The sequence below is a fragment of the Cynocephalus volans genome, chromosome 3 (genome assembly GCF_027409185.1).
Source record: "Cynocephalus volans isolate mCynVol1 chromosome 3, mCynVol1.pri, whole genome shotgun sequence".
NCBI lineage: Eukaryota > Metazoa > Chordata > Mammalia > Dermoptera > Cynocephalidae > Cynocephalus > Cynocephalus volans.
The window spans coordinates 108,696,005-108,720,319 of NC_084462.1; the positions used below are offsets into that span (position 1 = coordinate 108,696,005).

General features: G+C 41.9%; 1 protein-coding gene and 1 non-coding gene across 3 annotated transcripts; one reads left to right on the top strand and one right to left on the bottom strand.

Moving 5' to 3' along the window:
* The first annotated feature begins 293 nt into the window (after nucleotides 1-293).
* TRNAR-ACG (transfer RNA arginine (anticodon ACG)) lies at nucleotides 294-366 on the top strand. Its single transcript has one exon. It is a non-coding gene; the product is annotated as a tRNA-Arg (tRNA).
* Nucleotides 367-14,083: 13,717 nt separating this feature from the next.
* HAUS4 (HAUS augmin like complex subunit 4) lies at nucleotides 14,084-21,653 on the bottom strand. 2 transcript variants are annotated; one of them, XM_063091736.1, is made up of 10 exons: nucleotides 21,568-21,653; nucleotides 19,591-19,667; nucleotides 18,071-18,213; nucleotides 17,851-17,982; nucleotides 17,374-17,508; nucleotides 16,249-16,345; nucleotides 15,358-15,503; nucleotides 15,085-15,215; nucleotides 14,667-14,735; nucleotides 14,084-14,530 (listed from the first exon to the last, which is right to left on the bottom strand). In XM_063091736.1, the coding sequence occupies exons 2-10, from the start codon at nucleotides 19,643-19,645 to the stop codon at nucleotides 14,347-14,349; spliced, it is 1,092 nt and encodes a 363-aa protein (XP_062947806.1). In that variant the 5' UTR covers nucleotides 19,646-19,667; nucleotides 21,568-21,653; the 3' UTR covers nucleotides 14,084-14,346. The 2 variants fall into 2 exon arrangements, with proteins under 2 accessions (XP_062947806.1, XP_062947805.1); XM_063091735.1 differs by having other exon boundaries at nucleotides 21,559-21,646.
* Nucleotides 21,654-24,315: the final 2,662 nt, after the last annotated feature.

The window sequence follows — 24,315 nt, forward strand, 5'->3', positions numbered from 1 at the left end:
AAAAGGTCCCCAGAAGGCGGGACGAGTTGCCTTAACAACCAGAGCATCTCCCACAGCTCCCGAGCAAGAAGCGGAGGGGTGAGGAGTGGCTCTTCCCGCCAATCCGTGGGCGGCACAGTGACGTGAGGCATGGCTCCTGCAGATCCACCAGTCTCCGGGTCTGATTCCTGACGAACTTCAATCTCCCAGAATGCTTCGTGTAGCTACAGAACTCCCTTGAGGGACTACACGTCCCATGAAACCCTGCAATATAAGCTTGAAGTACCATTACTGAGGCGAGCGAAACCGTCTCAGGGCCAGTGGCGCAATGGATAACGCGTCTGACTACGGATCAGAAGATTCCAGGTTCGACTCCTGGCTGGCTCGACGGGACATAAGGGTTTTTTCGCATCCTCGGGCAATAAATGGCCGGAAGCAGCAGTTTCTAGTCTCCCTTTTTCTTTCTCTTCGCTGTTTAAAGTTTCCTCATTATCTCCTCTCTTTCAGGTCTTAGGTTGATTGGGTTCTGCTGTCAACTTATGTCAGCTCTTCCCGTCACTCCCTTCGAAGGTATTTCTTGAGTCATTTACTTAGTTCCTTCTGAACACAGAAAACTTGGGTTAATGGCTAGTGCTATTAAAATGGGCTTCGTCCCCTTACTATGTTACATTTTTAGATGGACTGTGGTAACTCAGTCACTAATTCCTAGTGATTGTCTCAAACGAAATGTGTAAACACCTGAACACACACACGCCTTAAGATAGAGAAAGGAATTCGTGGTGAGGGATTACCACTGACGGCAAGCCATGGAACTGCCTGACGGAGACCCGAGGGAAGCTACATTTTCCCATGTCAATTTCTGCTAGAGAGACGAAAAAGAAGAAAGGAATGAAGCGAGGAAAGACGTAGGTAGGGAAATGGGAACCCCTGAGGCAGGGAGCCCTCAGGCGTTGAGGGCCCGGCAGCGGGGATGGGGAGGAAGACACAGGGCAAGAGGCTCTACGCAGGAGGTGTGGGCAGAATTTAGGGACCCACTGTCAGGGAGCCGTGAGAAGGAGAAGTCAGGGGTGGTGCCCAGGTGTCTGTCCGCGCGGTGAGTGACAGGAGAAATGAGAGAAGCGGGTTCAGGAGTCAGTGTTGGGCTTAGACATACTGAATTGGACGTCTAGGGGGCGCTGTGTAATAGAGAGTTGGATGGACAGTGATCCGAACTAGACGAGATTTGGAAGTCGCCAGAAGAAAGGTATTGACTGAAGCGGTGAGAGCGGATGAAATCACCTTGGCCCATGGGGGACAGAGCCCTGGGAAACGCGGGCAGGATGTGAAGAGGACAAGCTCCGAGGAGCCCTGGGTGCAATGTAAGTGTTCCGAAAGGATGAAAGTCGGAAAACAAAAGAACTAAGAAAAACTTCCCTCATTATCTCCTAAAGCAGCCTGAAGGGCGTGGAGGTGCTTTTATCCCATTATTATTATTTATTATTATTATTATTACCAGACCTTTTTCTGCTCCAGAAACCCATGCAGGATACCATATTACATTTAGTTGTCTCCTTAGTCTCCTCTTGGCTGTGACAGTTTCTCATCTGTTCCTTGTTTTTTATGACCTTGAGAGTTTTGATGAATACTGGCCAGGCGTATTGTAGGATGCCCTTCTATGGGAATTTGTCTGATGTTTTTCTCATAATTAGGCTGCAGTCATGTGTTTTGGGAAGGAAGATCATGGAGGTAAAGTACCATATTCATCACATCCTATCAAGGGTACATTCTTTTTTTTTTTTTTTTTTTTTTTTTTGAGAAGCTGAGCTGTTTAATCACCTCCTTGGCCAGACTCAAGGCTGTGGTTGCCCCTGAACAACCTGGCACATCTGAAAACCATTGAGAGCAGCTGGAGACAGTGAGAGTGGCCTCCAGTCAGAGAATAAGGAAAGATGGGCAGGAGAGCTTCAGAGCCTTTGACTGCATCATCTGGCACTCATCTCTAGGACCTGCTTCAGCTCTGTGAGGTTCGTGGTTGGTCCCCAAGGGCAAGGAGCTGGGTGTGGATGGGTTGCTCTCTCTGTGGGGGGAGAATGACCCTGAGGCAGGGGCAGCCACTCCCCACATGGCCTATGTTGAGGGTGTGGCATGGTCCCCACTGTGGTGGGATAGAGACATAAGGCTAGGGGAAGAGGGAAGAAGTGGGGGCAGAGGGAAAGGATTTGTGGGTTGCCTGGGTCCCACCACCAGTCTGGAATAAAATAGAAGGAGAGAAGTATTGCCCTTGAGAACATTGACTTGTCCTCAATGACAGTTCCTGGTGATGGGTTAAAGGGTACGTCCTTTCAACATAATTTATGACTGTTAATGTTAACCTCTATCACCTGGCAGAAGTAGAGTTTATCAGGTTTCTCCACTATAAAGTAATTCTCTCCCTCCTCTCTCCACCTCAGCTTTCCATACTGTACTCTTTGGAAGGAAATCACTACGCTTCCCCTTCTTTAGGGTGGAATATCTACAGAATTTATTTGGAATTCTTTCCTGAAGTTCTTTTCTTTTTTCTTTTTTTTTAAAAAAGATGACCGGTAAGGGGATCTTAACCCTTGACTTGGTGTTGTCAGCACCACGCTCACCCAGTGAGCCAACCGGCCATCCCTATATGGGAACCGAACCCGTGGCCTTGGCGTTGTCAGAACCACACTCACCCGAGTGAGCCACGGGCCGGCCCTGAAGGTCTTTTCAATAGGTGGTTGTCCACAGGAAGTGGGCAAGTGCTCTGCTGACATTTTAAGAGGTAAAAAAAAAAAGTTGAAGAAGCCGTCTTGTTCTGTCCTAGCTGTGTCCAACCAAACTCTATATTCACAGAAGACTTATTAGATGTTTCTTCTTCAGAAGCTAATTATCTAAGTTGTGGACCATCTGTGCACCTGGCTTCTCACTCCCGATGTCAAGCTGGTGGCTGCTCTCTTGGTTGTTAACTAACCCACTCATGAGTGAGAGGGAAATAGGAAAATCTATGAAAGAGTAATGTCAGTTTGGCCATCAGTTGAAATAATTTACAAAACGATTCATGTAAAAAAAGCCTATAATTTGACCGACCTGAAAGTAAGATTACATGAGCTGAATTTCATTTGTCTGTGTTGTCTTTGTTTTTTCATTCAAAATGGTCTTAGCTATGTGGCAAGTATGATGCTGAACAGTTCCCACTAATTCCATACCACATTGCTCCCGGCTTTTCCTACAGCACTTTCATGTGCCATAAAAAACAATATGTAACTGTGGGTCTGTCTATATGAGCTGTAGAAGAGCAAGAAGGGAAGGACTCAAACAGAAATGGAGAAGCTAGTATGAGATTTATCCTTAAGCATTAAGTCAAAGTTCGTGAAATCTGTCTGTACTCTGCTTCTTTCTGCTTTGCCCTCTGCAGGGAAAGTGAAAGTAAATGGTCAGGATCCCTTGGGGGTTCAGAATCTTGCCACAGGGAGGCCGCTACTGCTGCTGGAGGCTGCTCCTGCAAGCTGTTGCTGCCAGGGCCCCAGGACGCTCCGGGAGGCCACCGCCGCTGCTGCTGGAGGCTGCTGTAAGTTGCTGCTGAGGAAGCTGAGGACTGAGCTTGCTTTGGAATGAATATGTCAACTCTGTCAACGTCTCCCAAGATCTTTCCCAATTAACTAGTTCATGACCTGTGTGTGAGGGGTATGGTGACCCAGCCTGGCATGTGAGGAGTCTGTGACCCAGTCTGTACGATGGGTTTGAAGGGTCTGAGCCCTAGCCCGACACCCTCCATGCTGAACTCTGTGCTCAGAAGCGCACATGAATCACTGTTATACTAGAGGACACAGGCCTTTGCTGGGATGAAGATAGGTAGATGGTAGGACAGAAGGGCAAATACCCTAGGTGAGAAATAATGTTAGTTTCTCCAACAGGAGCCAATGACAAACAGGCCAGATTATTGGAGATTTTCTGGAAGGGAAGGAGTACCCACTCCCAGATAATCCTCCCACCAAGCTGCCAGCATTCCTCACCTTTGGACCCAGTTCTTCTACCAGATGCTGTTATTTGTCCTTGTTTAAACACCTTCCACCCACTGTAAGCCCTCTTTTTTTTTTTTTTTTTTTTTTGTCGTTTTTTCGTGACCGGCACTCAGCCAGTGAGTGCACCGGTCAGTCCTATATAGGATCCAAACCCGCGGCGGGAGCGTCGCCGCGCTCCCAGCGCAGCACTCTACCAAGTGCGCCACGGGCTCGGCGGCCCGTAAGCCCTCTTTTGATCTTCTCTTATGCTCCCCTCCTCTCTCAGCACTTGCCTCCTTCCTCAGGCCCACCTTCACTCACCTCAGTGCCTACCTAGCTAGCCATACTCTTCAACACCAAAATAATAGCCCGTTTGACCCTCCTACTGTTCCAAATTGCTTCTTCACAATCAAGGCTATCCTCCAGCTACAAAAGTGGCAGAGTTACTGAGGCAAAATAATCTGTGCTGATTTGCATTCTCTTTCTTGTCATGTCTATTATACGGTATTTATCTGTCAAAATGAATAGAAAGCAGGAACTGTTTTGAACATAGAAAAAGATGGAAAACTACACTATTTATGAAGCCAAGAACATAACTAATAGCAAAACCTGTCAGAAATAGCGCCCAAAAAAAGCTATAGACCGATCTTACGGATATAAATGTAAAAATCCTAAAATATTTAGGTTTAATAAGTAAAATCTAGTAGTATGTTAACATAGAAATTATATAATACAACTAATCAGGATTTAACCCTAAAATTAACACAAAGTTATATATTAGGAAATTTATTTATATAATAGGTCAAAAGTAAACCAAATGAGAAAAACAAGATAATTTTTATTAGTTAAGGAAGAGAACATGGTATGAATTGCATTTTCTATAAACATTCTTCTGTTTTTGTTTTTTGGCAGCTGGCCAGTATGGTGAGCCATACCCTTGACCCTGGTGTTACAAAGCTGCACTCTAACCAACTGAGCTAACTGGCCATCACTAAACATTCTTAATAGTATTATTCTTCATATATATGTGTACATGAAGTCAACTTATATAAAAATGAAATTAAACGAATGTCTAGTGAGTCTAGAATGTAGTGTCATAACTGTGTTGTTTAATATTATTCTGAAAAATCCAATAAAATAAGACTGGAAATAGAGAAAAAAGAGGTTATAACTTTTGGAAAGAGAGGCACATTTATCATTGTTTGGAGATGATATGATGGTATACATAGAAAATCCATGAGAATCAATTTTTAAATAATGAGAATTAATAATAGAATACAGAGAAGACACTCAATACAAGACAAATATAAAATAAATCTGTAGCCTTCTTATATACTAAGAATAACCAGTTAGAAGACATAATTAATGAAAAAAAATCCCAATATGATAATTAAGAGCATGGCTTACAGAGCCAGATGGCAAGAGGTTAAAGCCATGTTTACCCACTTTCTTTTTTTTTCTTTTTTAAAGATGACCGGTAAGGGGACCTCAACCCTTGGCTTGGTGTTGTCAGCACCACACTCAGCCAGTGAGCAAACCGGCCATCCCTATACAGGATCCGAACCTGTGGCCTTGGCGTTATCAGCACTGCACTCTACCAAGTGAGCCACGGGCCGGCCTTACCCACTTTCTAATCATATGAACTTAACCCCTCTGGTCTCAGTTTCTTCTACATAAACAGGTGATGCAAATAATAGTTGCTATCTCATAAGGCTGTTACGAGGATTAAATTAGTTCATATAGCATTTGGAATCTACCCAGCACATGGTAAGCCTTCAATATATGAGAATACTTCAAAAAGTTCATAGAACGATTCATATTATCTTTTTTGGGGGGTGGGGGGCAGTTACTAGGATCCAAACCCTTGACCTTGGTGTTTCCAACAACAGCTCTAACCAAGTGAGCTAACTGGAGAGCCCCATGTTGTCTTTAATTCTATTTTTCCACGAACTTTTGGAAGTACCCTCATATCAGCTATTGTGATTGGTATTTTCCCCATTCACAGTGTTAACAGTAACACCTTGATAAAATAGTTAACTATATCTTTACTGAAAAATGTGAGGAACCTATATAAAGAAAATTACATGGATCCCTGTACCAGCCAGCTGCCAAAAAAAGAAAATTACAAAATTTTTCTGAAAGATATGAGAAGACTGAAAAAAATGGAGAAACAAGACATATTCTAGAAGAAAAATGAATCTTATAAAGTTGTCAATTCTCAAAAAAGAGCCAAACAAACCAGTTGTAAGAGGGTACTTCAAAAAGTTTGTGGAAAAATAGAATTAAAAGATAATACAGGGCTTGCCAGTTAGCTCAGTTGGTTGGTGTTGATAACACCAAGGTCCAGGGTTCAATCCCTGTTATTGGCCAGCCACCAAAAGAAAGATAATACAAATATTTTTATGAGCCTTTTGAAGACCTCTCGTATGTGCATACATTTGTATGATTAAATATATGAATTTAATTGTGATAATAACAGCTAACCTTTCTTGAACTCTTATTTTGTGTCAGTTTCTTTCTTTTTTTTTTTTTTTTTTTTTTAAAGATGACCAGTAAGGGGATCTTAACCCTTGACTTGGTGTTGTCAGCACCATGCTCACCCAGTGAGCTAACTGGCCTTCCCTATATGGGATCCGAACCCGTGGCCTTGGTGTTATCAGCACCGCACTCTCCCGAGTGAGCCACGGGCTGGCCCCTTTTGTGTCAGTTTCTATGAAAAACACTATCCCTGTGAGATAGAAAGTGCTACATGGGTAAAGGAACTAAGGCTTAGAGAAGTTGAATCACTTGCCCCTCAAAGAAGGGGTTTTATTTATTTATTTATTCATTTATTTATATATTTTTAAAAAATTTTTTTTAGGCTGCTGGCCAGTAGAGGATCCAAACCCTTGACTTTGGTGTTATCAGCAACATGCTCTAACCAACTGAGCTAACCGACCAGTATATATATATATATATATATATATATATATATTTTTTTTTTTTTTTTTTTTTTTTTTTTTTTTTTGGTGGCTGTACGGTATAGGGATCCCAACCCTTGACCTTGGTATTACAAGGCTGTACTCTAACCAACTGAGCCAGCCAGCCCCAGGAAGGGTTTTAGATGGGGTGCAAACCCAGATCAACTGACTCCAGATCTTTTGATCTTAACTTTAAGATATGTTATCTATAACTTTCCTTCTAGAAAGCTATCCTAGACAATCTTTACTAGGATAAAGATTTTAAAAAGTGCTTAGTGCAGAATTCTTTTATAATTATAAAAAATTTAAAGCAAGTTGAATATCCTATAGGGGTATGGATAAAAAATCATCCATGGGCCGAGCCCGTGGCGCACTGGGGAGAGTGCAGCGCTGGCGACTCTCCCGCCGCGGGTTCGGATCCTATATGAGGATGGCCGGTATACTCACTGGCTGGGTGCCGGTCACGAAAAGGACAAAAAAAAAAAAAAAAAAAAAAATCATCCATGCCATGGAATCTTAAGTAGCCATTAAAATCAATGTTGTGGGGCCGGCCCGTGGCTCACTCGGGAGAGTGCGGTGCTGATAACACCAAGGCCCCAGGTTCGGATTCCCATATAGGGATGGCCGGTTTGCTCACTGGCTGAGCGTGGTGCTGACAACACCAAGCCAAGGGTTGAGATGCCCTTACTGGTCATCTTTAAGAAATAAATAAATAAATAAATGTTGTCAAAGAAAATTTAATAACATGGACAAATGCTCGTGATATACCATTAAGTGACACAGATTACAAATTTTACATACAGAATGGCCTCAACTGTGTGAAAAAATTGTATTTTCCAAATTTTCTATGAGTATGTTTATACTATACAGACTTTTTTAAAAAAATTTTTTTGGCGGCTAGCTGGTATGAGCATTTTTAAAAATATGTGTAAAAACTGATTGCTTCTTGGTCTTTCAGCTTGTTTACTTCCTGTCTTTTGAAGACCTAGCCAAGGCACCCTTCCTTCTCTGTAGGTTTCTGTAGCTGTCCCACCTTCAGCAGTGACTCTTGACCCACAGCAATAACATGATAGTCTTCCTAGCCAGACTAATTTATTGAGCTCTACCACATGCCAGGCACTTTATATATATTATCTCACTTAATCCACAGGGCATAATCTTCTGAGGAGGAAGTATTAATATACCCATTTTCGTAGATGATAAGACTGAGGTTAAGTGTATTGAACAAAATTTTGCATCAATTAAAAGAGGCAAATTTTTTAAAATTAAAATAATAATATATATATTTTAAAAATCCAGAATAAGAATCCAGTTCTTCTGATTCCCAGGTCATTACTTTCTTCTTTATGACAGCGTTTCCCAAAATGTGATCCAAGAGCCAAAATGCATATGAGTACCTCCTGTGTGTCTATGTGAGGCCAGATTCTTTTCATTCACTTCAACCAGAGCCTCATATCACCACAGAGAGAAGCAGCTAATGAGAATCCAGATATCAAGGAGATTAGCAAAAATATAAAACAATGCTACTCTTCTCACTAATTTTTTTTTGTTTTGGAAAATAGTTGTTTTTCATTAAAATGTGTTATTAATGTTAATGTGCAATGGGCTTTTAAAAAATGAATTAATAAGCAAGCATTAAAATTTTTTTTAGTTTTAATTTTTAAGATGGGAAATATAGAAAATGCTTACATAAACAAGAGCTCTTTGGAGTCTTCAAAAATGGCTAAGAGGGGCTAGCTGATTAGCTCACTTGGTTAGAGCATGGTGCTGATAACACGAAGGTCTGGGGTTCAATCCCTGTACCGGCCAGCTGCGCCCCCACCCCGCCCCCAAAAAAGCGTTCAGACAGTAAAGCAGTCCTGAGACCAAAAAACATTGAGAGCACAGGTTTTACAACCATCTGCCCGCCAAGAGCTCCTGATGTTGTCGTTAGGATCTGATGTTGTCAATAGGATCAAACATCTTTCTCAGTACTCTGATGATAATTCAAGGCCTACCCAGCAAGCACCTTAAAGAAGTTGTAACAGAATGCTTATAGGGATTTAAATGATAGTGAGATCTTTTCTAGATGAAATGATAATGGGGAAGCAGAATTTGAGGTGGACCTCAAAGATGATAGGATTTTATAAGCAGAAGAGTTCTTGTCAGGTAAATAAAATACAGTAGTAACAAGCATAGGAAAGCATGAAAGGGCAAATGAGCCCATCGGGACAACTTAGGATGAGTAGAGGGTTTAAGTGGTGGGGGAAATGTTGGAAAGCAGAGCTGCACCTTGAGGGCTTGAATCCACAGTTGCTGTGGGTTGACTGAATTGTCTTCCCCAAAGTCCATATATTAGAAGCTTAATTCCCACTAACTGTTGAGGGTGGGAAATCCTATTATGGCAATTGAAAGGTGGAGTCATGAAGAGGTGATTAGATTGTAGGGCCATGCTGTAACGAACGGATTAATACGGGTGGTCAGAGGCATGGTTTGGAGGGCTTTAAAAGGAGCATGAATGAGGAGGTTAGTCTTTCTCTCTGCTCTACCATTTTATAATGTGATACCCTGCTGTCTCACCACCACCAAAGCTCTCACCAGATGTGTTCCCTGGACTTTGGGCTTCCCAATCTTAGAAACCGTAAGCAATAAATTTTGTTTTCTTTATAAATCACCCAGTTTAAAATATTTTGTTATAAGCATCAGAAACAGACTAATACAACAGCTAAACCATGTGGACTGTCTTTGATATGTGGTGGGGAGGCCTGAAATGTTTTGAGCAGAGAAATGACAAAACGAAGTGAAAATTACAAAATACTTATGAAAAGCAAATTAGAATCATCATGAAAATTGATCTGGCAGTGGTGAATAAGATGGGAGGAGGGGCAGTTAAGACAATTTGCAGGGGCCCAAAATGACCTGAGTAGGGTGGGTAGTTGGAGGGGAAAGATGCCCATTGACCATGCTGGCTGGTTTCACAGGGTATTGGGCAGCTCTTCCAGTTGAGGGCCTGGCCCCAGCTTTGTAAGCCCAGAGCCTACATTTGTTAGCAGGCTTCGTATGGCTCCAAATCACTGAATGCTCACCAGAGACCAGCATATAAACTGCATTACCAATATACATGGGATGATAGCGTTTTCCAGTGGCAGGGATATTCATCTAATGTATGAGGCTTCCCCTTCCCAGAATCAGGGAACTGGGGAGGCAAAATCCATAAACATGATGTTTCTCAGAGGGTGTATGTTTGGACTAAGGGCATTAGAAGGTCTTAGGACAGCAGGTTCTGGAGCGAGACTCACTGGGTTCATGCTAGGGCTCTTCAGCTTACCAGCTTTGTGACATTGCACAACTCACCTGATCTCTGCACCTTACTTAGTTTCCCCATTTGTAATGTGGAGACAGTAATAATACCTCAGAAGTTTGCTATGATAATTAAATGACTTACTACCTGCAAAGTGCTTAGAAATCAAGTCTGGTAACTAATAAAGTTTCAAAGCTCTTGTTTTATGGGGAGAGCTTACAACCAGGGCTTGTTCCTGTCCCCAGTGTAGCCCCTCTTGTGACCTAACTCATACCCCCCCTTTAGTGTCTGTTTCAAACAGGTTAGGGCTGGATGAAAACCAAAATACCTTGCATGATGCTTATAAGTTTAATGCGTTGACTTGACTAGCCTATACCCAGATATTTAGTCAAACCCTAATCTAGATGTTGCAGTGAAGATGTTCTGTAGATGTGGTTAATATCTACAGTCAGTTGACTTTAAATAAAAGAGGTCACCCTTGATAATGTGGGTGGGTCCCATCCAATTAGTTAAGACCTTAAGAGCAAAAACAGTTTTCCCAGAGAATAAGAAATTCTGCCTCAAGACTGCAGCATTGCTTCTGCCTGCTTCCATCCTGCTGGCCTGCCCTAGAGATTTCAGATCTGCCAGCCCCACAATCATGTAAACCAATTCCTTAAAATAAACCTCTTTATATATATACAAATATGTACACATATATGTACATATACGTATATAAATATAAATACAAGAAGTCTTCAAAAAGTTCACGGAAGATTGGTATTATCTTTTAATTCTATTTTTCCACAAACTTTGAAGTATCTTCATATAAATATGTATACACATCAGGTTCTGTTTCTCTGGAGAACTCTGACCTTGCTCTGTGGATAACTTTTCTAAACCCTTGGCAGATCACTTGCTTTTGGTTACATGTTCTTTCTTCAGCCAGGCATGGTACATTTAGGTCTCTCTAAAGTTCAGTTGTATTTTCTTGAGAACAGACCTTAGCCACTTTGGCTGGACCTCAGCAACTCAAATACAAACCAACTTTTAGGGTAAGTTATTTCTAAGATTGCTAATCTAGTACATTATGAGTTGATTCCTATGTTTTTACTGTCTCAAGGTATAAAAAACCTATTGGTTTCTTTAACAAAATGTAGCTCACGTCCTTCAAGTGGGTGATATGAAGAGATTCTTCATGGGGTGAGAAGCAGTACAGGGTGCTGGACCCCAGAGATTCCCCCGTCCTTTGGAGATGACCCGGCTGGACTCTAGGGGTCGCCGGGTTTCCTGTTTGTGGTAGCTGAGGAAGAATGCAGGGTTACTTACTCCTCAGGACACCTCCTTATTCACCCTTCACTGAGAACACTGAGGGAATAGATTTTGTTTTTCAAGAGCCCCAGAGTTTCCTTATGTGGAGCTATCCCATTCCAAGTTCTGAGGAGATTTCCTTCACTTCTCATTATGAGGGAAGAATCTGCAAGACTTACCGGATGTGCTGAGAGGCAGGTGAATAGAGATATGACTGTGAAAGAATGAAGGGAAGGCAGTAAATGTAAATCTTTTCTGAAAAGTGTGAAGGAGAGAGGGCAGTTGAGGTCCAAGATGCTAACCTTCAGCTGTTGCCATCACACAGCCCCTTCTATTTGCCCTCCAAGTCCCCTTCCCATCTATTTCACAATAGAGAGCAACATGTGTAGTGCACCTTGGCAAACCTTCCATCTCCAGTCAGTGTGAAGAATGAAAGGACCAAGACAAACCTTCAGGCAGCACTGGACACCCCTTTGTCCCTTTTCCCCACCATGGAACTGTAGTGTTTTTTTGTTTTTGTTTTTTTTTTTTAAAAGATGACCGGTAAGGGGATCTTAACCCTTGACTTGGTGTTGGCAACACCACGCTCAGCCAGTGAGCGAACCGGCCATCCGTATATGGGATCCGAACCCGGGGCCTTGGTGTTATCAGCACCGCACTCTCCCGAGTGAGCCACAGGCCGGCCCTGTAGTGTTTTTTTTTAACCAATATTCGGCTGAAATGCATAGAACTGTTTTGAAAGACTTTTTCTACCACACTATGATCATACTCAATAATTAGTTTATTTTTCCATGAAATATCTAATATACTGAATATACTGATTTACTATAATACCAGCAAAAAAAGCAAAGGCACATGAGCAAGATATATGTGCAATGATATCCAATGAAGCATTTTTGTAATAAGGCAAATTGGAAACAATCTAAATATCTATCATGAAGAGAACGGTTAAATTATGATACTACCATACTCTAATTATTAGCTGGTATTTATGTACATACATTTGCATATTTATAGAAAAAGATCTGGCACTTTGTGCACCAAATCACTCTGGTTACTCTGGGAAGGTGGGGGAAAAAAGACAAATAAAAAAACCTCTAGGGAGGTGGATTGGGGTAATGGGGTATGTGGGGGGGGTGTTGGGGGAACTTGGTTCAATCTTTTACTTTTTACTCTGTATACTACTGTTTTGAGGTTTTTTTTTACAAAGAACATGGTTTTGTTTTTAAACCAATAAAGATTTTTTTAAAATAGTTTGTGCAAACTGCTGCAAGCAAGTGTTCAATTTTCTTTTCTTTTCTTTTCTTTTTTTTTTTTTTAAAAAGATGACCGCTAAGGGGATCCTAACCCTTGACTTGGTGTTGTCAGCACCAAACTCTCCCAAGTGAGCCACGGGCCGGCCCATCCTATTTTTAAAACAATTAAGAAAACCTAACATCCAAATGCAAGACCAGGAACTTTATTGGGCCCTAGACCCAGGAAAAAATATTGGAGTAATTTGTATATGACCTGGATAATAGATATTACAGAATGATTAATATTTAGATATAATTTTATTAGTTACACAGTATAGTGCCCTTATTTTTAAGAGTTGCCTGCCAAGATATTTAGAGAATAAAATGTCATGGTGTCTGTAACTTACCATAAAATGATTCACAAAAAAAGTCTGGATATTTATGTCTAAATTTTTAGACGGAGAGAAGGGAGAAGGGAAGGAAAGGAGAGAGAGTGAGAAAGAAAAGACAGAATGTGAGTAATTGTTGAGTCTAGGTTAAGAGTATACTGGTGCTCGTCCTACTTCTTTCAACTTTTCTATAGGTTTGAAAACTTTCCCCAAAATAATTTTGGGGGGAGACTATAGAACTAAACAATGTTGACTATTTCTAAGTTTTTGTATTAATTATTTGCTATTCATTTTGTGGGGGCAACAATGTTGCTTACTGCCATTTGTGGATAAAAAATTTAAAGTTGAGTCAAAGACCCTTTATTCTTTCTATAAGTCGTTCCAGACCATCATTTGATCTTAGGGGAAGAATGCCCTGAGTCAGTCTCCCTGGAAGGTGTTTTGAAAGCTGAATAGGCTCTTCTAAGTAAAGGTAGAGGCCTTCTGCTTCTGTTCCTAATTTCAACACCAGCCAGGACCCTGCCTTATTCTAAGTAGACTGTGAAACTTGGTTCCTCAGGGTGATCGTAGCCCTCAAACCACACTAGAGGGAACCAGGAGCACAAGCGGCTGGTGTCATTTCCTATCACTGAGCTGGATGTCCGGCTGTTTTATTACAACTGCCCCACTGACAGCCACAGTGACAGAATAGTTCCCCACCTACCAGAGCACCTAGCACTCCTCTGGAGATTATAGTTCTTCAAGAGCAAGTCCAGATACAGTCTGCTTCTGCTCTCCTAGAACAAAGCCTCAATGTCAGCAGGCTGGAACCCTTTGCATAAGCATTGTAGACCTGTCTCTGTTTGGAGCCACTGAGTTCTTTCTCCTTACCCACATAGCTTTCAATATTCTTTTTCCATCTTTGCCCAAGGAAAATGACTAAAATCCCAAGATATAATATCATTACTTTATTCAGGAGATAATGAAATACAATACAGGACTGACACTAACAAACAGCTATGTATAAAATTATATAAATCTGTTTGCTACGTTTTCCAGAAGAGGCCCAATCATTGTAAACAAGGAAGAGAAACCAGGAGGGTGCCTAAATGACTGCAGTGTTTTAAGCAAGTGTCCCCACAGTCCCTTGTAGTGAAGGCAGCCCCAGGTGGAGGTGGTCCTTTTAGCAGGAAGAGGAAGAGGCAGTGGCTGTGCAGAGTCCATGCTTCCCGGCCCTGCCAATGCTCAGTGGTAGGCCTTGTTGAACTCTTGGAGGGCCCAGCGCTTGTTCTCTGTCACCTGCTTGAGTTGAGTGTACTCTTTAACCAGCCTGTCAAACTCCTCCCCGAGGACTTCATAGGTATTCAGGACCTGTCGTGACTTCTCCATGTCCTGCTCTTGTAGACGAATAGCTCCCTCCAAACGATCCCTAAAAGCCCGGGCAGAGAAGGTGCAATATAAGGATGTTGCTCTTCAGAAAGCAGACAAGAATGGGAACATTTTAAAATGAACCAGTCTGGAGAGTGTGGGAACCATCTGTGAATCAGGCTCTTGGGAGTTCTCACCTAATGAGACGATGAACTTCCACTTTCTCAGCAGTATAAGTGTCGGACAAAATCTTTAGCTCCTCCATTCTGACAGAGGGAAGAAAGAAATGTCAAGTAGAAGATCCCCAACAGCAGCAGAGTTAGGAATGGACACAGTACCTGACCATGGTCAAGGAGTGGGTTAAGCAGTGATGGAATAAACAAAGTCTCTCTGAATCCCTATACAATTAATCTCACAGTAAAGCACCTGTTTCAGAAGGCTGTAAAATAAAATACTCAAGAATGTTGAAAGCTTTTGGGTAATCCAGAGGATAATACTGCTGTGTGACATATGCTGGATACCCACAAGACGCTAGGCATGGTAGAGAAGAGAGATGAGGATGAAGGGATGGTGTGTGAGATAGAATCCCTTAGCTCCACAAGGATCACAGCTCACCTCAGCTTAAGGATCATGGCACTGCACTTGATTTCCAAATACTGGGCATTGATGCGGTCTAGCTCAGACTGAGTCTTCAGCCGGTGCTCCTGAAGAAGTCTCTGCAACAAGGCGAGGCAGCGGAGAAGCACCTGAACCCCCAAGAGGAAGGAAGAAGAAGGCATGAAAAAAGACAGTAGAAAGGAGGGCAGATCAGAAATTCTTGGCTTCTCCAAAGGTGCCCTTAGGGTCAGGGTAAAGGAGAGAGAAGGCTGTCCCATTGCCCTGACAAACCTGGGAGTAGGTGGCACTCTTCTTCTCCAGCAGCACCATCTGCTCCCTCTGCTGGCTCTTGGCATCTTGGCACTGCTGCTTCTCATCCACCAGGACCTCTGCCAGTTTCCATACCTTTGCTGCCTTTAGGGTTTCACTGTCAGCATCTGGGCAAAGAGACAGAGGATTGACAGGTTAACGGTCATTGTTATTGCCCCTCTAAGGCCATTTTTCAGTGCCCTGATTTAGCCCTACAAATTCACCCTTCTCCCAGGTTTTTTTCTGATGTCCTGTTAAAAATGGTCTGGTTCTCATAATTAAATTCTCTTCACTCTTACCTTTGATTCCATATTTGGCCCTTAATTCATTCCCCATCCCCTCACTCCCTCAATAAGCTGGTGTATGGCTCTTTTTTGTTGTTGTTTTTTTGTAGAGTTTTTTGGCAGTTGGCCAGTACAAGGACTGAACCCTGGACCTTGGCTATGAGCACCATGCTCTACACAACTGAGTTAACTGGCCAGCCTAGCCCTTAATTCTAAGTCATAGAATTTATTTCTTATGATAAGGGGAACACCTACAAGCCTGAACTTTCCTCCCTATGCCATTCTGATTCTCCTGAGAAGAGAGAACTCATCCTTCCCAGCAGCAGGAGGAGACTCCTGCTTGGCACGTTGCTAAATAAAAAGAGTCCTTATAATAGTCCTTGTTTTTATTCCACCAGCAAGGAAACACATAAGCATCTCTGATACTTCTAAGCTTCTGTCCCAAACCTAAAATTATTTTTTTCTTTTTTTAATAACCCATCTACTCAACATGGTAAGAAATATAAAATTCAAATACATTATTCTCAAAAGAGCAGACCGGGTATCCTAAAGGCCACCTGTGAGCAGAACGCTGAAAGTCAGCACTCACCTGAATTGGGATCATGGTAGCAGAGCAAAGTGAAACATTTCTTCTTGAGCTGCTCCTCCACTTCTAGCTGGAGCCGAGCTCTCATCCACACAAAATCCTACAGCCATGGAAGCAAAAGGAGACATGTTTTTTTTTCTTTTTTTTTAAAGATGACCGGTAAGGGGATCTCAACCCTTGGCTTGGTGTTGTCAGCACCACACTCAGCCATTCAGCCAACCGGCCATCCCTATATGGGATCTGAACCTGTGGCCTTCGTGTTATCAGCACCGCACTCTTCCGAGTGAGCAACGGGCCAGCCCAAAAGGAGACATGTAAATAGACTTTTAGAAGTAGGAAGATCCAGCCAATGAATATATGATAATAACAACCTCGATAATAACCAAAGAAAATGTATCAAGAGACATCAGGAGATTCATCTTTAGCCTATCAAATTAGCAAGGAATAAAATAACTGTCAAGATCCTATGTTGGTGAAAACGTAAGGAGCTAGAAGCACTGGAAACATCTTTCAGAAGAACAGTTTGGCAGTATGAACCAATATGTTCTATGTGTGTATGCTCTGACCCAGAGATTCCACTTCTAGCACCAACACTAGGGGAATAATTATACGAAAGCAAAGACACATATGAACTAAGATGTTCATCTCAGTGTGGTTTCTAACAGCAAAAATGTGGAAACTTCAATATCCATCACTAAGGTTAAGCAAGTTATGCTATATCCATACAATGGAATCCTAGCAGTGATTTAAACCAACAATATAATAAGAACACTGAGCACTATGTGCCTAGACACTGCTAAGAGTGTCCCAGGAGATATCATCTTATTTACACTTACTGACTTGAAAAAGAGTCCAAAATATATTACATGAAAACAGACTATGCTGTCTATACAAACATGAAAGGTACGATACCATTTATGTCAACCTGTTTATAATAATACAGTGTTTCTAGATGTAGTATTTCAGCTTTTACTTTCTTCTGTGTAATGTTTTTCTTATCTGAGTTTGACCACCCTGATATATCATTTTTACAAAAACAATAAAGCTTAACAAAACATTTTTAAAGGCATGGGAGAAATTAAGCCATTTTGCTTCCTTGGTCCCAATATCTATCTGCCCACTCCTGACCTCTGAGGGTGGCATGAGCTCCAGAAGGTCTGCTTTCTCCAGCCCTAGCAGTGGAGGCATCTCCCTCTCCTGGCTAGGACCTAAGAGCTGTGTCAGTTCAGTCACAAGTAACCGCTGTTCAAGGGTCTCATGAAACTGAGAGAGAGAATAAAAAATAAAAAGAGGTGACTATAAAACTTCTCCCACTCCACCTCTTCCATCCTCATGAACCAGTTCATACATTTTCAAAGGCCTCAAATATTTCATCACCTTCAGATAACTCCTCAGCTACCAGTGACTTCTCCTGTCAATTTTTCTATTTCAAAACCCTGACAACACATCCACTCCTTACCCAATAACTACAGTCCATTGCTGTTTTTGATAACCCATTAGTCAAAGCTCTTATTTCCCCTAGATCACATAATCAGACAAAGCCACAGTTTCCCTGGTCATCCCTACAGCTGGTAACTGATCCCTACCTCATTTCTTCTGCCTCACCTTTTTGTCCTCAGAAGTTAAATTTGTGTCCTGTGTCTTTACATAGTAGTCCACAAGCAGCTCTTGAATGACTCTCTGTAAAATCTCAGACCTCAACCATGTTGTCTTATGCAGTCGAACTTCCTTCCATGCCTAGAAAATCAAAAAATTCCAGGTAGGAACTTCTCTGTCTTGGGAGGATTTTCCCTTCTCCCATCATCCCTTCTTCCAGTCCGTTTACCTGAGCCTGCTCCTTTGCCAGGGTGAGGCTTAAGCCACTCTGGTCTACATGCTGTGAGAGACTCAGCAACAGCTTGCTGAAGTATGGGTTCTGCAACAGGTCCTCTTCATTCAGGTTACAAGGAAGAAGCTGTTTACTGCATGCTTAATGGCACAAAAAAGGTATGGATTCTCACTTTATATAATTGAGCAAAAATTAATACTCACTTCCAAAAAAAAAAAAAAAACAAACCAAGGCTTTTGGTAGGGAAGGTTTCTAAATCTAATGAGATTTGTTTTGTTTTGTTTTTTAATCCACAAATAAGGGGCTGGCCAGTTAGCTCAGTTGGTTAGAACATGGTGCTGATAACACCAAGGTCCAGGGTTTGATCCCTGTACCAGCCAGCCACCACAAAATAAAATAAAAGAAAAAATAAAATCCACATATAAACTAGAGATGATACTCAAGGTAACAAGCATTTATGTTATATACAAGGATATTAATCAAGGGAGGGATAAGTATCTAATAAAACTAAGCTTAGAAAATGGGAATGCAGTTGATAAATATTAGATAAATAGACTCAAGAATAAGAGATCATTCACACAGAATTACTGGGGTTCTTGAGGAAGGGGAAAAAAAACACATGTAAAGTTCCAACTTTGGATGTGATCTCTAACCACATAAGCAGGACTAAGAGAAGATAATAATATCCTTAGAGTAAGCAAAAAATTCATTCTCAGTGGTATAGTAGTGAGAAAAAATAAATTAAAAAAAATTTTTTAAATTTTATTTTATTTTATTTTATTTTATTTTTTAAAAGATAACCGGTAAGGTGATCTTAACCCTTAACTTGGTGTTGTCAGCACCATGCTCACCCAGTGAGCTAACCAGCCATCCCTATATGGGATCCTAACCCATGGCTTTGGTATTATTAGCACCGCACTCTCCCGAATGGGCCACAGGCCGGCTCATCAGTTTTTCATTCTTTGAACCATCATACCCCAAAGTCCTTTTGGAGGATAAGAAATCTCTCTCTCTCTCTCCTTTTCCCTTAGGTATTGAAGAATTCAATATGGAAATAACCAAAATGTAGAAAATACAAGTTCTTGAAAGATTCAAGATATAGAAAGGATTTGGGATATTGAAAGAACTCAAGATACAGAAAGATCTGAGATTTTGGAGAACAAGACATGAGAAAATTCAAGACACAGATAGAAAAGAAACCTTCAAGGAGTTTGCTAGCCACCCTTATTTTTATAATATGCTTGCTAATGTGGCATGGGAGCATCTTGAGTTTTTAGTCTACTGCACAAGCAGATAAGGAACCAACACAACACTAACAGCAGTTGGTACAAATCCTTTTACCATTAAGAGAGTGTTCAAGAATCTCCACATATTATAATTTCCCCAGAAACTAAGGCTTCTGTAAGAGAAATCATACTGGTGAAACCATACTGGTTTCTTTTTATCATAGAAAGCAAGAACCTGGTTAAGACTTCTCTGGATAAGTCATCAAACCTTTTGCAAATCACCACCCTTACCTTGTTGAAGTATTTCCATCCCTTCGCCAGATGAGCAGAAATCTCCGGATGCCATTTGATTTACTAGGGATTCTTATCTGTGGAACCAAGTGAAAGAAAACAAAAAGATGAATAAACAGCTGGCTGCTCCAGATGAAACTACCTTAAGATCGAACTTCTGTTGTCCACAAGCCGGGAAGGAACCTCAGGGATGACTCTTACAGAGAGGGACTATATCACACATCCTGGACCCCAAGCTCTTTTTTTTTTTTTTTTTTTTAATTTGACTGGTAAGGGGATCTTAATCCTTGACTTGGTGTTGTCGTCATCACGCTCTCCCAAGTGAGCTAACTGGCCATCCCTATATAGGGATCCGAACCTGCGGCCTTGGTGTTATCAGCACCACACTCTCCCAAATGAGCCACGGGCCGGCCCTCCTAAGCTCTTATACCAATTTATGGACAGATTACAAGTGCCAAAATATTCTGCATTCTAAGCACATAAATGTTTCCACTTGTTCCAAGCTGTCCAAAAAGGAGCCTTCTAAAAAGAAAGCTTTCTAATTCACTAGAGTCTAAACAGGATTCCTCACCACCACCACCATTATATCAAAGTCAAAACTGAGCTGCTGTTTTCCAGTTATAAGTCAATTGGGAAAAGGGGAAAAAAAATCAAAGTCTGCTTTTTTTCCCCCCAAATAACTCAGCTATCAAATTCCAAATAGTTTTTTTGTGTGTGTGTGCCTCTTTAACTTGTCTTTTCACCTAAGATCGTTTAGTAGTTTTGGATCATTCACTCTAGAATCATCATCAAGGGGTAACGAATCATTCCACAGTTGAACAACAACTGGTTTTCACATAACAGTATTAGTAAAGAACACCTGGAGGAAAGAGCGTAACAAAAAGACTGACAGTGAGATCAGTGCCAACAGAGTAATGCAAAGGTGTAGTTAACGTGGCTGCAGCTGAGATGTGAGCTGTGGGTGTTTTGCCAGAACATGGAGTACACTGAAAAGAATGACATCAACACAGAGGAACAGTAAAGAAGGGGCCAGTTTGGACACAGATGACAAAATTTTCCCCTTGACATTGTTTTCCTGTTTTTGCCCTACCCCTCCTCTCCGTAAGGTATCAAACTCCAAAGGGCAGCTGGAGCCCCCCAAAGCAGAACAGACATTTAAGATTATTATTGTTTAACACTTCATGTTCACAGAACATTTGGTTCACTCACTTATTTTATGAGTAACATCAAAGTAACTATTCATTTTGTTTTGTAACATGGTCTGGAGAGGACACAACCGAGGAGGTAGAATGTCAGGACTTAATTTGTAACTCGCCCGTTGCTTCGTGTGAATTTAAGGGAAATGCTTTTTGTGTGTGTGTGCCAGTTTTTTCCAGTCGCAGAACTGAGATAAAGATTCCTGCCTTGGATGAGACATTAAGAATTAATAATACAATCGACTTGTCAACAATAGCCACCGTTTTGCAGGCAAATTTCGCACAGGGAAATGAGGACCAACCCAAATTTCATAGTCAGCTGTTCTTTCCTCCTAGGAGAACTGCCCACTTGGGTTTTTTCTAGGGCGCTTTTCTTTACCCTTTTAAAATGTTAACAGGGCGTGAACGGTGGCGGCAATCGGGCTCGATTCTCCGCCTTCTGCACTCAGACGTGCTAAAACGCTGCTACGGGGAACCAAGCATTTAAATGTTCTGACTCAGGCGTCTTTTAAATTCTTGGAGCTGTCTTTACACGCTGCACTGAACGTTAAATTGATTTTACAGGTATTTTCACAAGATGTGACCCTTACAGGGCCCAAGATGAATCAAAATGCAGAACGGGATCTCTGGCGCCTATTCCCTTCTGTCTGGGCAGCCAAGGATTCCCAAGGGCAAGGGCGGCCTCCGCGGCCGGAGACCGGGGACTGGCCGGGTTGACCCTCCCAGGGCTCCTCCTCCCCGCAGCACCGCCCGCTGACCCTCTGAAGCAAACCTGCACAACCTAGGCAGCTGAAGCTCCGAGGCAGTGCCAAGGAGGCTGGGGCCGGCTGGACGACAGCGTCAACACCCAGGACCCTGCCTGCGCCTGCGCTCCGGAACCTCTCACTCGGGCCCCGCGCAGGGGATGGGGGAAGAGAGGTCCGAAAGGACCACGCGGGAAGTCAAGGGAGAGGAAGGGACTGAAGCTGCACGAGAGGCCGTAGGGGAGGGAGGGGGCGGGGACACACTCGAGGCGGGAACGGCAGGCCCCGCCCCTCGCCGGGTGCGCGTCCCTGGTCTCCAACGGCCGGAGAACCCGACTTGTGGAACCCAGGCTGGGAAAGAGGGTGGGCTCAGGAAGGCTTTTTGCCCCTTCTTCTTGGTACCTCCCCCTGTTAAGGGCAAATATTGAGAAAATATTGAGTCAAGCACTATGCAAAGCAATTTGCTTGCCTCGCCTCACCTCATTTAGTTCTTGCATAGTCCTACGAGATCACTATCACACCTATTTTAGAGGAGAAAACTAAGGCACAAAGAGGTTAAAAGTTCAAGGTCGAGGCTCGCAGAGTCTAAACCTCCCTGAATGGCCCTCTGAACCTCCCGAGACCTGCTGCCCACACCGCGACCTGCGAGTCTCCCACTTGGGCTTGGTTCTTAGGCGCTGCCGCCCAGCCAACCGCATGCGGGGCATGTTCACTACACCCCGGGTCTGCTTCCTCCTGAGTTTCCTCCCCCAGGCTCCTCTGCCCTCCTCTTTATCTCCCATCCTTCATTCACCTCTATCTAAATCTTACACCTAACCCCCACACCCACACCCTTTTTGCAAAGTTGAATGAATTTTTTTTTTAATGATGAATTATTTTTTTAAGTAAAATATTTGATGCTAAGTAGAGTGCACCAAAGTTATCAAATCATCAGAGAAGAAGCGGATAGCCTGGGGTAGTGAGGAAGGAATTTCAGGGCTAGATGTGCTGGGAGATGGGGAATTACACCTTTCCCTTTACCACCAGCTACAGAATTTTACTAGTATACATAGGGGAATGGTGTGGTCCAGTGCAAAAATTTTATATCCTTGATCAGCTCGTCAGCTGCCACCTTTTGTGTTTAAGATTAGAGTGCTGTCATTTTCTAAGGCTTTTAAAAATCATTTATGCTTCTTCAACTCTGTAGTGCAGCATCATTAAATATTAGGCATAATGTCCCTCACAAATGGCACTTGGAACAAAATAGCAAACATACTTTGGTGACTCAGAACTGATAGAAATCTACTGAAATTTTGTCTCCCAGATGGGTCAAGTTCTCTAATACAGTAATGCAAAGCTTTGGCTAAGCAGCTCCAAAGTACCTGAGGAATGAGGAGGTTAAGGGTGCAGAAACTTGTCTTCAGGTAGGATAGAGGGCATAGCGATGGGAAGCCTTGAATTGGATCAGACCTTCATATGCAATGATCTGTTCTGTCTCTATCTAACAAGCTGTGTGACCTTGGGCTTCAGTTTTCTCATCTGTCAAAAGGAGAAAACATATTTCTAGCTCCTCCAACCTCACAGTGTTGATGTAATGATCAAATGAGATAATGGCTGAGATAATGTGTTGGAAAGATTATAAAAGTGAGGTGACTTAGATTGACACTTATTAAGCACTTGTGAAGTGCCTTAGGAGAGATACAAAAATAAACATGACCCAATCCCTGCCCTGAAGAAGTTTGTAATCTAGTTGAGAGGATAAGACATATGCACATGAAAAGCAAATAATAGAAGGCATAAATAGGTGTCAAAAGAGCAGTTTACATACCAGCCAGCTGCCAAAACAACAACAAAGAAGAGCAGTATAGATTATAAACACTAGAGAAACTTGAAGAAGGTACAGAATTCTTTCTGTAGAAATAGGAAAGACTATGAAATATATCTTATTTTTGTTGGGCCTGAAAGGACAGAGAAAATGTGGATAACTTAGAATGGAGGAAACATCCCAACAAATAAAGGCAGAGACAGGGAGTAAAAGCTGCATTCTATGTCCAAGACAAGGTAGGATCAACTGAAGTGAAGGATTTTATAGACCAGCTCTACATAAGACTAGAAAGTTGAGCTTATAGACCATCCTGGCAGTTAAAAATGCAGCAATATACTGAAAAAAAGAATGACAATCAGACATCATCTGGTGCCCTCGAGCAAAAATGAATTGCAAGAGAAGCTCGAGAATTCATTCTATCTCTCTCTTCCTCCTTCCCTCTTTATTTTTCCAGATTTTTTTTAAAAAACAGCTTCACTGGGGTAGTTTGTCATATAATATTTAAAGTGTGCAATTCAGTAAGTTTTGATATAACTATACATTCATGAAACCATCACCATAATCAAGATAGTGAACATATGCATCATCCTCTAAAAGTTTACTTGTGCCTCTTTGTAATTCATCTCTCTAGCCCCTTCCTACCCTGGTCAGTCACTGATTGCTTTCTGTCTCTATAGGTTAGCCTGCACTTTCTAGAATTTTATATAGATGGAATCAAATAAACATGTACTCTTTCTTTGGCTTCTTTCATTCAGCATAATTATTTTTAGATTCATATATGTTAGTATTAATTTATCTTTTAAGTTCATGTCTTTTTGTTGCTGAGTAGTATGGAATCCTTCCTAAAACTTTAATTTGTTTGAGTTTGTATTCAAAGAGGTGCTTCTTCCATCACCTCAGGGTACCTGTCTCAGTGCTTGGCATACAGAGGCATTTATTTGTTGAAAGACTGAATTTTTGGCCACCCCCATAGTGCTAATAT

Bases quoted from the DNA above. Each gene is read 5' to 3' on its own strand.
- HAUS4 (XM_063091736.1), bottom strand. From the start codon at position 19,645: ATGGCATCCGGAGATTTCTGCTCATCTGGCGAAGGGATGGAAATACTT. The intron at 17,983-18,070 runs GTAAACGGACTG...TTGATTTTCTAG, and splicing joins TGGCAAAGGAGCAGGCTCAG to GCATGGAAGGAAGTTCGACT. The intron at 14,736-15,084 runs GTGAGCTGTGAT...TCCCTCTGTCAG, and splicing joins GCCATGATCCTTAAGCTGAG to AATGGAGGAGCTAAAGATTT.